This window comes from Nycticebus coucang, chromosome 16 (assembly GCF_027406575.1).
Source record: "Nycticebus coucang isolate mNycCou1 chromosome 16, mNycCou1.pri, whole genome shotgun sequence".
Classification (NCBI taxonomy): Eukaryota; Metazoa; Chordata; class Mammalia; order Primates; family Lorisidae; genus Nycticebus; species Nycticebus coucang.
In genome coordinates this window covers 78,152,406-78,166,942 of record NC_069795.1, presented here as the reverse complement: position 1 = coordinate 78,166,942, position 14,537 = coordinate 78,152,406, and the positions used below count along the sequence as shown (strand labels likewise).

At 35.2% G+C, this 14,537-nt stretch overlaps 1 protein-coding gene across 2 annotated transcripts in view; it reads right to left on the bottom strand.

Moving 5' to 3' along the window:
- The window catches only part of ACAP2 (ArfGAP with coiled-coil, ankyrin repeat and PH domains 2), a 165,206-nt gene that overhangs the window by 80,990 nt on the left and 69,679 nt on the right, over window positions 1–14,537 (bottom strand). For both annotated transcript variants that reach the window (XM_053564544.1, XM_053564545.1), the window contains exon 2: window positions 5,237–5,294. In XM_053564544.1, the coding sequence (XP_053420519.1) occupies window positions 5,237–5,294 (58 nt within the window). The remainder of the gene's footprint in view (window positions 1–5,236; window positions 5,295–14,537) is intronic.

Here is a 14,537-nt window from a genome sequence, read left to right as displayed (position 1 = left end):
GGAGGTTCTACTATAAATGGTTACACAAGATGGAATTCTGCAGAGTACATGTTACAGAAAAGAAATGAAGGTCTCGGAAAGGAAATAATGATATAGTGAAATTAACAACAGAATGAAAGGGCTCCTAGCAGCATTATTATAATAGCCAAAAAAGAGAAACAATCCAAATGTCCGTCAACTGATGAATGGATAAACAAAACGCAGCACATCCATAAAATGGCATATTACTCATCACTAAAAAGGAAATACTGATATATGCTACAACATGGATGAACCTTAAAAACATTACGCTAAGTGAAAGAAGCAAGTCATGAAAGGGCAAATATTGCACAATTACATTTATGTAAAATTTCCAGAATAGGCAAATCCAGAGAGACAAAAAGTAAATTAGGTTGCCAAGGATAGAGGGAGGGGAGACTTGGGAATGACTGCTCACAGATACTGGGTTTCTTTTTGGGGTGATAAAAAAATCTCGGGATTAGATAGCAGTGATAGGTATACAATGCTATGACTATACTAAAAATTACACCCTCTGAAACGGTGGATTTTATGTTAGGTGAATTTATCTCAGTTTTTAAAATGATAAAAAAAAAAAAAAAAGAAGTACTCTGAAGTGAATTTAAAAGTGATCTGAAATATCCTAAGTAGACAGATCAAAAAAACCAGAGGTAAGGGCAGCGCCTGTGGCTCAAGGAGTAGGGCGCTGGTCCCATATGCCAGAGGTGGCGGGTTCAAACCCAGCCCCGGCCAAAAAAAATCACAAAAAAAAAAAAAACCAGAGGTAAGCTTGAAACAGAAGTAGTAGTGAGGCTGGAGAACTGGAAGGACTGGAGACTCAAGTCAGAAAGTAGGATATCAGCATTCCACATTTCAGAGATTAGAACGATTGTGATGAGGCACAGAATATAGCCATGAAAACAGGCATCAGAAATAGAACAGAGGTTACTATCAGAGGAGTTAGAGACACAATGAAATGGTCATGTGGCAGAAGCATACACACACACACACACACACACTGCAACTGTCTGGGAGGAAGGCCTGACTTAATGAGGAGAGCAGAGGGGAGAGGAAGAGAGAGAAAGAGACTGACTTTGCCAGTTGTCAAAATCCTTAAATGACAGTGACAAATGAGATTATAACTGAATAATACAAGCTTAAAAAAAGAGAAAATGTTTACCTAAGGATAAGATTAAATATCAAGCAGAATTATCAATCTAGTAGCCCTAGTTCACTGGACAGTATTTTCCTAAGTGATTACTATGTCACAGGTACTTTGCCAGCCGACAGGAATACAGTTTATTTGCTACCTATCCTTGAATAAGTAACAGTTTCTCTAATTCCCATTTTTTTGTGTGCAGGTTGGGGATAATTCCAACTTGGCAACACTGTTGTAAAGATTAGAAATAATATAAATAAAAGCATAGGGCATATAAATAAAAACACAAAAGCATATGGCTTATGCCTATAATTCTAGCATTCTGGCTGGAGCTCAAGAGTTTGAGATCAGAATGAGTTGAGAACGAGACCCCATCTCTACCAAAAATAGAAAAAAAGCAGCCAGCCTTGGTGGCGTGAGCATGTAGTCCCAGCTACTTGGGAGACTGAGGGAGGAGGATTGCTTGAGCCCAGAAGTATGAGGCTGTAGTGAGCTGTAATGATGATGCCACTGCATTATATCCAGGGCAACAGAGCAAGACCCTGTCTAGGGGGAAAAAAAAAAGGCTCTGTATACAGTAAGTACACAAAACAAATAAAGGACTTTTCCTTTTAAAAAACAGTCTCTGTCTTCAGGAGACAAAAGCCAGTTAAAGAGCCATCATCATCATTAATGTTTATTTAGAATCTACCGTGTAGCAAGAACCATGCTAAGTACTCTATATGTATTATCTCACCTTACTTTCATAATAATCCTATAAGATACAGAAATACTCTTATTTTCTCTATTTTAGAGATGAAGAAAGTGAGGCACAGAAAGGTTGAAGAGCTTGCCCAAGGCCATACAGCTAGTAAGTGGTAGAGCCAGGCAACTTCAAGCTTAGTGCTCTAACTACTTACTGGGCATGCTACAAACCAAATGTTGTATTATCATAATAGTTTAAATGGAACCAAATACATGAAATAATACAATACAAGAAAAAGAACCAAAGTTTAGTAGTACTGAAGCTGCGATTTAAACAGTGTCTACTTAACAGACAGGGAATAACCATGCCAGTGAGACAATGCAACAGTTTTAGAAATTATATGCACTATGATACTGCCAATGTCAGAACACCTGGCAGAATGGGTAATTAAACTCAGTAAAGCAATGCCACTCATAAAATATTACTCACCAGAAAGACTATACTACTGGTGGCATACATTATATGCAAAATAGGGAGAAGCTAAGTCATAAAGCTGGTTTAACCTGTCACTGGCATGATTTACAATGACACTATAGGTGGAACAGGTCCTGCACAAAGTTAAATCTCTAAACTAGTCTTGGGGCAACCCCTCCCTGTCTTTAGTCTTTCAATGCAACTACCTTCAATGACAGCCATTTCTTGCTCCTCTTAGGCTCCCTTGTCTAGGCAAACAATCATCCTACAGTAAAAATGATAGATTATAGCTTAAGAATTGGGGAGAGGTACATTTTATAAGGGATCAAGATCTCAAACTAGACAAATATAAAAACAACTATGAAACTTTGGGAGGAGGGGAAACAGAAAAGTGATATTTTATTATAAAAGCTATAAAGTTTCCATAATGCCCTTAACAGTCCTTTGGTTGAGACAGACACTTGGAAAAGTTCTTAGTACTAAATGTCAATACTTTAATAACTTTAGGTTAGAATCTTTTGGTTTAAGGTTTTACCATTGTGCCCTGACCCCAAGGAAATAAAATAAAAAGGAAAAAAGAGCCACTCATAAAAACAAAACTATTAGCAAAAACACTGTCACTGGATTCTATCTATTTAAGAACTTTAAATTTTGAGGTTCCCTATCTCAATGTTCCATACGATTTATATGCAGTTCTACCTAAAAAGCACCCTTATTATACTATTCTGCAATTCCTTACAAAGTCTTGTCCCTCTATATACTTCCACACAAATTTACCCTAAAATCAAAACTCTATCTTCCATTGTCCACCTTAAAGGTTTAAAAAACTTTGTTTTAAAGAGTACTTTAAAATAAATGTAATATCCCAGGGTAAAAAAACAATAATGATAAAATAGTAATTAAAAGCTCATACATATACTTTTTCAGTAGAAAATTTTTGAAAATACTATCCTTTCCCAAAATTTTACTAACACTTGCCTAGAAGCTTGCTAGTGTTCATTAGAAATTTTCCAAGTAACGTATGCTTCTCCAAGGTAGATCCTAAAGTATAGTGGTGCACAAGAAGAGTACTGAACTGATAATAAATTAAGCACAGACGGCCAGGCTCGGTAGCACACACCTGTAGTCCCAGCTACTGGGGAGGCTGGAACAGTAGAGTAACTTGAGCCCAGGAGTTCGAGAGCCAGCCTGGGCAAAACAGCAAGAACCTATCTCATAAAAAAAATGAAAAGAATTAGCTGGGCATGGTGTCAAAGTTACTTGGGAGGCTGAGGTAGGAGGATCACCTGAGCCCAGAAGTTTAAGGCTACAGTGAGCTATGATCATGCCACTGCACTTCAGCCTCGGCAACAAAGCAAGACCCTGTCTTTAAAAAAAGAGACAGAGAGAGAGAATGAGGTTCTAACCCTGGTTCTGTCTCTTCTATAATAACTTATAATCTGAAGCAACTCCCCTTCTCTTTCTTGGGGTTTGGTATCTTCATCTATAAAATAGGAATAACAACATTTATGCTGGCTTGGTGCCAGCCACATACACCAGAACTGGCGGGTTCAAATCCAGCCCAGGCCTGCCGAACAACAATGACAACTACAACCAAAACATAGCCGGGCACTGTGGCAGGTACCTATAGTCCCAGCTACTTGAGAGGCTGAGGCAAGAGAATCATTTAAGCTCAAGAGTTTGAGGTTGCTGTGGATGCCACGGCACTCTACCCAGGGTGGTAGCTTGAAACTCTGTCTCAAAAAAAAAAAAAAAAAAAATTTATCCTACCTACCTCATAGGATTGCTATAAAAATTTAAGTAATACTATATATTACACTGCTATAAAAATAACCACAAAACATTTTCTAAACTTTTAATTTGTTTACACATGTAAGTAATATTGCTGTTTTATACAGCTTCTATACTATTTACAGTATAAACATATATGTTTCATGGTCTCAAAACATCTGAAAACCTTCAGCATAAATAATATATTTTATATCCTTATTACTCAAAATGCAATCCATGGGCCAAAGGCATGGAATCTGGTTAGAAACTCAGACTAAGGCTTGGAATCTGGTTAGAAACTCAGACTCTTGTGTTGGAAATACAGTTGGTATTCCCAACTACTGAATCAGAATCTGTATTTTTACAAGATAAGATGTCCAAGTATTCCTATGCACAGTAAAGTTTGGGAAGCACTGCTTTACACAGCAATAACATGTACAATAATAATTGTATAAGTGAGAAACTATTTTTACAGAAGGTATTTCAAATACATGCATCTAACTTATCTCCAGAAATTTAAGGAGATATATTTCACTAAACAACAGTTACAGAAGCATATCTGAACAAACAGATCAGAAGTCACAGGTTATTCATTCTAATATTTCTGCCCAGTAAGTAACTGGATAGACACCAAAAAAATATTATTAGCAATTAATACAGAAGGTGGGAATCAATGTACATTATCTGTACATAAAATATAATCATATCAAGTGTCAAGTAAATATTAAATATTTCTGGTATTAGCTGAAAATGGAATGAATACTTTAAATTTTATTTATATTTGAACGTGACCACACTCAAATTTATAGAACAGTCAGGTTATGTATGAAATCCATTAGGCATCCAAAAACATAGATGCCATCTTTTTCATGGAGAATACACAAACAAGCTTCCAACAATACAAAGAATGTTTAGTGAGCTTTGAAATGAGACGTGAATCAAATTTTTGCTCTGGCACTTAAACATTAAACTTTGAACAAGCTATTTAACATATCTAGCCTTAATTTCCTCATGTGTAGAATTGAGATCACAGCTGTACTTTCCCTAATAGAGATAAAAAGCAATGTGAGCCACCTGGTATTATAAACACTAATCATTATCTGTGGAAAACAAGAATAAATGTTTCAAAAAGTTAAAAATGTAATATTTACCTTATCAAGTTTTAGTTCCAACTCTGCCACATCACTTTCTACTTCTTCTAAAGCAGCCCTAGAAAAATTAAATAAAAAGTTATTTCATTTTCTCAAATGGCATATTCTCTAAAAATAACTCTAAGTGAAATTATACATATGAATGCTTAAAAATTACATTTCACATATAGTAATAATTACCTTTGAATGAAGTGTAAGTATTTCATAATCATGAAACATAATACAATTATTATTTAGGACAATGAGAGAACACATTAGGCTGATTTACTCAAAAAAATATTATCCAACCTAATAACACTAATTAGAACTATTTAGCATATATTTTTTAAATGAATAAGAAATTTTAAAATTTGAGTCTTACAAAGAATCAGATTTCTAGACACGAAAGCATAAGCAACCAAACCACAAGCTACAAAGAACTTTGACTTTTAGAACTCAAAATATTACTCTTGTCAAAATTTATCATTTTCTTTCCAAAGTACGTTTTTTTTTAATTCAGCACCTGATAAATTTTTGTCTTACTTCTCCTAACAATATAATTCTAATACAGAAAAATTAGCAAAGATTAGATTATGTACAAAGCAGAAACTAAACAATAAGCCAAATACTCTTACTGAAAAAGGGAAACGGGCTTGGTGCCCGTAGTTCAGAGGTTAGAGAGCCAGCCACATACACCGAGGCAGGCAGATTTGAGCCTGGCCCCGGGCCTGCTAAACAATAACAACTGCAACAAAAAAAACAGCCAGGCATTGTGGCAGGCACGTGTAGTCCCAACTACTTGAGAGGTTGAGGCAAGAGAATTGCTTAAGCCCAAGAGTTTGAGGTTGCTGTGAGCTGTGACACCACGGCACCCTATTGAGGGTGACATGAGACTCTGTCTCAAAAAAAAGGGGGTGGGGGGCGGACAATAAAACTATAAAACTAGTTAGTACTTCCTATCACACTATAGGGCAACATTCCAAAATTGGAAATTTGTCTGAAACAAAATTGCAGCAATGAAAACATTTTAATAATAATAAGATTTTATACGTAAGAGAGGTGTATAACAAAATTTAACTTATTTACTTTAAGTCATCTACACCATCTGCATATACCTACTTGATAAAGCAGCAATTTACCAATAACTATTTTAAGAATTAACCCAAATTTGTTTTGATTGGATAGTAGTGGAGGACTAGACATACAAAAAAGTATTTTAAATTCTGAGTGAGATATTCTGAGTTAGACAACACAGCTAAGAGAAAGACAGCAAGACAAAAACTCTATTTCCAGAACATCCACTTCACCTCTGTGAGACCTCGGAAGAATCACTTTATCCCATCGTGATTATTACCTATCTGGTAACATTTTTTTTTAAGTTTTTAGATTCTCAAAATAAGAAAATAATTTTAAATTATTCAGTAAAGAAATGCCTATTATAAAAAAAGTTAGTGTTACATACGGTTCAAGAAAACAGGAGGTGTAGCTCCACAGCACAGAAAAAGAAATACTAGTCTGACTGCAAGTTTGCCATTTTCTTTAGCAGTTTTCCAAACTATACATTGTTCACTTAGCCTAGAAAACATTTCCCCTTCACATTAATCCCCTCCTTCACCTACTCATCGTTTTAAACTTAATTCACAAAAGAGAACTTAATTCACAAATATATCTCTTTGTGAATTTGTGAAAGAAGGTTATTTCTTCTCTGTTTATAACAGGCTGCAAACCTAGCTGTCCTGTGAATAGGAAGCAATGTAAATAAATGATGGTATATACATCCCATCATGTGAGGCAGCAAGTTTTAAACGAGGTTCATCTATATCTACCAACATGGCAATATATGCATGATAAAGTATTACATGGGGAATTAAGTGAGCTACAAAATTGTATGTATGGTATGAGCCCTATTTTGTGGGAGGAAAAAACTGATGGGCTATGCATAGGAAAATATTTGGAAATGTATTTATCAATCTGTTAACTATAATTCTGAAGAACAGGAATTAGAAAGCAGAAAGTGTAAGTAAAGATTAGCACTTTCTGGATTGTTTCACTACTTTAACAACAATGCAATGTTAAGTAATTTTAAAAGCTAATAAAGAGGGGGGAAAGTCAGACAACTCCCCAACAGACAGAGTGGAATGTCTCCCCTCACACCCTCAGGTTGAATGACATACTCTTCCTCTGTCCCTGCAGTGCCTGATGTATATCACTATCATCATTCACTTCTCTCAATAGTCTGAGTTCCCCATAGCAATGTAGACACTCAAAATGTTTGTTAGGCAAGGGATAAACTCCACAAGTATTTACTCTAATTGTCAGATTTCATTTACATTTCTAATCTTTGTTTAGACTGAATCATCAATCTCTCTCAAGCAAATTAGTTGAAATCACCACTTTAAGATTTGATTTAACTACCGGTTTCTCCTAAACATAGTTTCATAGAAACTTTATGTACGTTCTTCAACTTTATTTCATTGTGCAATTAATATTAATTTACTTTTGTGAAATAATTTTAAAGGTAAGAGTTCAATTTACAGGAGAAAAAAATGTCTCAACTACAAGAGGAACTCTACCTAACAAATGCAAACAGTTGTAACTTACTTGTTAATACTCTCAAATTAACCTAAAATACAAATTAAAAATAATAAAATTTAAAAAGAAATGTCTGATTTTTAACCTGCCATTTAAGAATACAGCACTTTGTAATCATATACACAAATAATCTGAAAGATTGTCTTGGAGATCCTTCAACTCATCTTCTTTAAAAAAAAAATTAAAAAAAAATCTTAGTCAGGTGTCCTGGCTCACTCCTATAATCCTAACACTTTTGGGAGGCCAAGGCAGGTAGATTGCATCAAGTCGGGAGTTCGAGACCAGCCTATGCAAGACCGAGATCCTGTCTCTACTAAAAATAAAAGAAGAACAGAAAAACTAGCCAGGTATTGTGGTGGGTGCCTATAGTCCTAGCTACTGGGAGGATGAGGCAGGAGGATCACTTGAGCGTAGGAGTTCAAGGTTACAACGAGTTATGAGTGAACCACTATGCTCCAGCCTGGTTAAAAGAGTAAGACCTAGCCTCTAAAAAAAGTGTTTTTTAATTTAAAAAAAAACTCTATCATTGATTATTTTAGCTGTATGTAAAAACTCATTGCAACATGTAAGTAGTAAGCGTCTAAGGCAAACTGGTTCGTTGCTGAATATTTCTTAGTATTAAAAAAAAGTATATGGAAAGAGCAGGGTCTTAGTTCAAATTCTCCTCCACCATTTACTTACCTATGCCTACGATATCTTATCTAAGTTATTTTGGATGACAGATATTATTTCTCTACAACTCTCCCAAATATCTACTAAGATACAACTTTTATAAATGTGCAAGGCATTAAAGGAATCAAAATTATAGAACCCTATTCTCCAAGACTTAAAATTTAATTTTTACAAAGTCAAACTACAAACGCATTAACAATGAAAGAAAATAAATGATTAAGCAGCAAAATGAGCAAAACAGAAGATAAATAATAAGGGCAATAGATGTTAAAAGAGGGGAGAAAAGAGAAAGCAATCAGCAAAGTTACAGGGTCAGCAAACTATAGCTCAACAGGGAAGTATGACTATAGCTTTTATATAGGCCATAATCTAAAAATGTTTTTTATATTTTTAAGTGATTTTAAAAAATTTAAAAAAACATCTTGTGACACATGAAAATTATGTTAAATTAATTAAAATTAATTAAAGATAAAACAAGACTCAGGGTGAAGGCATGGGCAACAGCATTCCAGGCAAATGGAAAGCAGAAAAAAGCTGGGGTTGCAATCTTGTATGCAGATACAATGGGATTCAAACCAACAAAAATAATGAAAGACAAAGATGGACACTTCATACTGGTCAAGTGAAACACACAGAATGAAGAGATTTCAATAGTTAACATCTACGCACCCTATCTGAATCCTCCTTGATATATAAAACAAACCCTAACTGATCTGAACAATATATTTTCCCATACTATAATAGTTGGAGATCTTAACACCCCATTGGCAATACTGGACAGATCCTCTAAGCAAAAACTAAACAAAGAAATAATGGAGTTAAACAAGACCATAGAACAAAACGACTTAATAGACATTTATAGGACACTTTATCCTAACAAAACCGAATGCACATTCTTCTCATCAACCCACAGATCATCTTCCAAAATTTATTGTATCTTAGGTCACAAGGCTAACCTCAATAAATTCAAAAGAATAGAAATTATCCCCTGTATCTTATCAGACCATGATGGAATAAAAGTTGAACTCAACAACAACAGAAATCTTCATACTCAAATAAAATCACGAAAACTAAATAACCTTATGCTCAATGATAGCTGCGTCATGGACAAAATCAAGAAGGAGATCATTCAATTTCTGGAACAAAATGATAATGAAGACACAAACTATCAAAACCTGTGGAATACTGCAAAGGCAGTCCTTAGAGGGAAATTTATAGCATCAGTTGCCTTCACCAGAAAAAAAAAAAAAAAAAACAGAAAAAGAGCAAGTCAGCAACCTAATGCGCCATCTCAAGCAACTGGAAAAGGAAGAACAATCTAATCCCAAACCTAGCAGAAAAAAAGAAACAACTAAAATTAGAGCAGAACTAAATGAAACTGAAAACAAAAGAATTATTCAGAAGATCAGTTAAACAAAAATTTGGTTCTTTGAAAAGATTAATAAAATTAATAAACCCTTGGCTAGACTAACCAGAAACAGAAAAACAAGATCTCTAATAACTACAATCAGAAATGATACAGGGGAAATAATGGATACTACAGAAATACAAAAGATTTCTCAACAATTAGTACAAAAAACTCTATTCCCAGAAATATAAAAAATGTAGAGGAGATGGACCAATATCTGGAAGCACAATACCTTCCAAAACTCAGCCAGAAAGAGTTAGAAATCTTGAATAGACCAATATCAAGTACTGAAATAGCATCAATTATACAAAATCTCCCAAAAAAGAAAAGCCCTGGACCTGATAGTTTTACACCAGAATTCTATCAAACCTTTAAAGAGGAACTAGTTCCTATGATGCATAAATTTTTCCAAATATACAGAAAGAAGGAATCCTTCCCAAAACATTCTAACTTCAGATTATATTACAAGGCTATATTGATCAAAATAGCATGGTACTGGCAGAAAAATAGAGATACAGATCTATGGAATAGGATAGAGAATCTAGAGATGAACCCAGCCACATATCATCATTTAACCTTTATAAGTCTTACAAAAATATGCAAAGGGGAAAATAGTCCTTATTTAACATATGGTGCTGGGAGAACTGGTTATCCACATGCAGAAGACTGAAACTGGACCCACACCTCTCACCACTGACAAAAATTGATTCTGTTTGAATAAAAGATTTAAATTTAAGACATGAAACAACAAAAATTCTAGAAGAGCGTATGGGAAAAACACTTGAAGATACTGGCCTGGGAAAAATTTTTATGAGGAAGATCCCCTAGCAATTGCAGCAACACCAAAAGTAAATAACTGGGACTTGATCAAGCTGAAAAGCTTTTGCACAGCTAAGAGTACCACAAACAAAGCAAGCAGAAAGCCCTCAGAATGGGAGAAGATTTTTGCATGTTATGAATCTGACAAAGGCCTGATAACTAGAATCTGCAGAGAACTCAAATTAAACAATAAGAAAAGTGCAAACAACCCTCTCTATAAGTTGGCAAGTGATTTGAACAAAAACTTCTCTGAGGATGACAGACAAATGGCCAACAAGCACATGAAAAAATGCTGACGGCTCGGCACCTGTAGCTCAGCGGCTAGGACTCCAGTCACATACACCAGGGTTATCACCTTGGAACCCAACCTGGGCCTGCCAATCAACAATGACAACTGCAACCAAATAATAGCCAGGTGTTGTGGTGGGTGCCTGTAGTCCCAGCTACTTGGGAGGATGAGGCAAGAGAATCGCTTAAGCCCAAGAGTTTGAGGTTGCTGTGAGCTGTGATGCCATAGCACTTTACCAAGGGTCTCCAAAAAAAAAAAAGAAAAGAAAGAAAGAAAAGAAAATAATGCTCATCATTTTTAATCATCAGAAAAATGCAAATCCAAACCACTCTAAGATATCACATAATCCTAGCCAGGTTAGCCCACATCACAAAGTCCCAAAACACTAGATGCTGGTGTTGATATGGAGAGAAGGAAACACTTGTATACTGCTGGTGGGATTGCAAACTAATACAGCCCTTTTGGAGACAGTATGGAGAATCCTCAAAGATCTAAATGTAGACCTTGCATTTGACAGTGCAATCCCATTACTAAGTATCTACCCAGAACAACATAAATCATTTTACCACAAAGACATTGGGACTAAAATATTTATTGCAGCTCAATTCATAATAGCCAAGTCATGGAAGCAACCTAAGTGCCCATCAACCCATGAATGGATCAACAAACTGTGGTATATGTATACCATAGAATATTATGCAGCCATTAAAAAAAGATGGAGACTTTACATCTTTTACATTTACGTGGATGGAGTTGAAATACATTCTTCTAAAGTATTGCAAGAATGGAAAGAATGCAGTTAAAATACATTCTTCAAAAGTATCGCAAGAATGGAAAGATGAACATCCAATGTACTCCATACTAATATGAAATCAATATATAAACAATTACATGTTCCTAAGAACAATAAAACACTATTATAGTCTAGTTGGGTGGTAGAATGGAGGGGGAGGACGTATGGCAGAGGGAGGGAGGGCATGAGGCAGGATCTCACCTAATGTGCACATTATAAGGGTATATAACACAACCCCTGAGTGACAGACTCCTCTACAAATGGAATTTTGCCCTGGAAGTGAGAACAATGTAACCTAAATATTGTACCCTCATATTAATTTGAATAGTGTTTAAAAAATAAAAAATAAAACAATTCTCAGAAAAAAATGGAGAGACAAAAATAAATAAATAAAACACAATTGATTATATCACTTGTATCACTTGTGACAATCTAAATGCAACAATAGGACATTCAAGATCATTAATAAATACCTAAATATCCTCCAACATTAGAGATGAAATTGAGGCTTTAAGTCCTAACTACCTTATTAAAATTACTAAATAAACACTCAAAATATAATGTGCACATTTCAGAACTTTTAATTTCTTGTTGTACATAATAGATGTATTTTAAAAGTTGCATATAACTTGAATGACCATTTAGATACTCAGAAGAGTTGCGAGTTGCCCGTATGTGTCCATCACGGTACCTACCATCCCCAACCAACTATCTTTCAACTCAACTGTCTTACCTACTTGGGCAATGTTAGACTATTCTGTGCAAAGAAAAGCCAATAGCTGGATCAGGGATGGCCCACTGACTCAAGGGCAGCCCTGTGATTCAAAGCAGAGACAGAAAGTCCCCACTCCAATGAGATGGCTCCCTCTGGGTTTCTGATCGGAGAAACAGACAGTACACATACTGGAAACCCGCCTTTTAGAAGAAATCCCTCATTAAATAAATCATTTTGTAATATGAATGTCCACCCCTTATTTTGTTTGGTAAGTTCTGGGTCCTTTATAATGAGTCTCTGTAACACCTTTATATTGAGAGACAGTGAAATATAGTTAAACCAAAAAAACTTGCATGTATTTCAATCCCTACTATGCTTCTTACGAGCTGCATAATGATCGACAAGTTCAATTTCATCTTAAAATACAAATAGCAGTCTCTCTTATAGAGATACATGACAATTACATTTTAAAATGCACATGAAAACTTCAGCACAATGTCCCACACTCAGTAAATAATCAGTGAATCTCAGCTATGATTATTTATAATGGTAAAGAAAATGCAGTCTCTTTTTGTTTTAGTGGTATGGGGCTAAGAGCACATGTAGTGAGAATATGATGGAGTCTGTCAGGCTAGGGCAGACATGACACAGCTGGTCTGGACTGTTTAGGTCTGACCTCACCTTCACCCCGTCTCCCATTCTTACTGTTTTATAAATTTAGCTCCCACCCTAAAGATGCCCATCTTGAGTAGTCTAGGTTAATTGATTTAGATTAACTTTTGAATTGGAATGTCGTAATAGGTCACTGAGTTATGCTGATTATTATTTGAAATAGGGGTCGGTGTGGTCTTTGCTTTGAACTTTCATGTATAAAACTGTAATTTTATAGAACAGAACAGTCTGGAAGAGGCTATTCCCACTGTTCTCCAGAATCCAGGCCTTCTGACAAATTTTGGTGGACCTATCCCCATCTCTGCATATTGGCTGACAATGACAGGCAGCTGGACCCTCTTCATCCAATAACAGTACCATATAGGAAAAACCAGGATAAGATTCAGTTATCACATACTTTCAACAAAAATTTTAAATAGTTTGAAAATGGAGCAAAAAAAAGTTACAACAAGTCTATGATTAGCATGAAACAGCAAGTGTAATTGCCTTTATGAGGTCATACTCAATATTCCTTTCTCCTTCCAAAAGTCGTATGTCAAAACACCCTGGAGTCTTCTCCTAACTTCAAAACTTCAATATATGTCTATCTATATGATATATAATGACAAAATTTTTGAAAATCCATTTGATTTCCAAGGTTATCAAGGTAGGTTCTGTTCGACTCCTGTAAGAGCCTACAATAGCGGAGAACCAATACTGTAATCAGTTTGAAGAAAAGTTAAGGTTCTGAACATATATTATATTAAACTTGATCTTAGCCAAAAGTCAGTGAAGCAATTATATGCTTACTATATAATAATAAATTAATCCCACATTTTAAAAAGTCTCTGCCTTTACTTTTTTCAGAAGTTTCAATGGATGAAATTAAAATGTCTTTGTTCTCCATTCATTATTTTAGAAATGTTGTAACTGCTCTTATTTGCTCACATGTATCTACCAAGCAAACCTAGCAGAAAACCATGAGAAATTTTGTCCTACAATTGGAAAGAAAACAGTGGAAAAACAAACTAGAAATGAGCACCGAAATTTTAGTCTAACTCTATCGATTAATATGAATCTCTGACAAAAACATTTAATTTCTACAAGCCTTAGTTCTCTCATTTATAAAGGGTGAAAAACAGACTGGAACATCTTTACTGTCACTTCAAGACCTAACATTCCACTGTTGTGGAACAAGCATGTAAAGGAAAGCTAGAACCTGGATTTGAATTTCTTCTCCCAAGCCAAGATTCCTCAAGGCCCTTTTTTACACTTTCAATAGAGTTATAGGAGAGAGAAAAAATTATAAGCCACGAAAACCCTCACCAGCTTTTAAATGAAGTTTCATGCATTTCTCTCAAAAGTCTCCTCTCTGCATCTCTT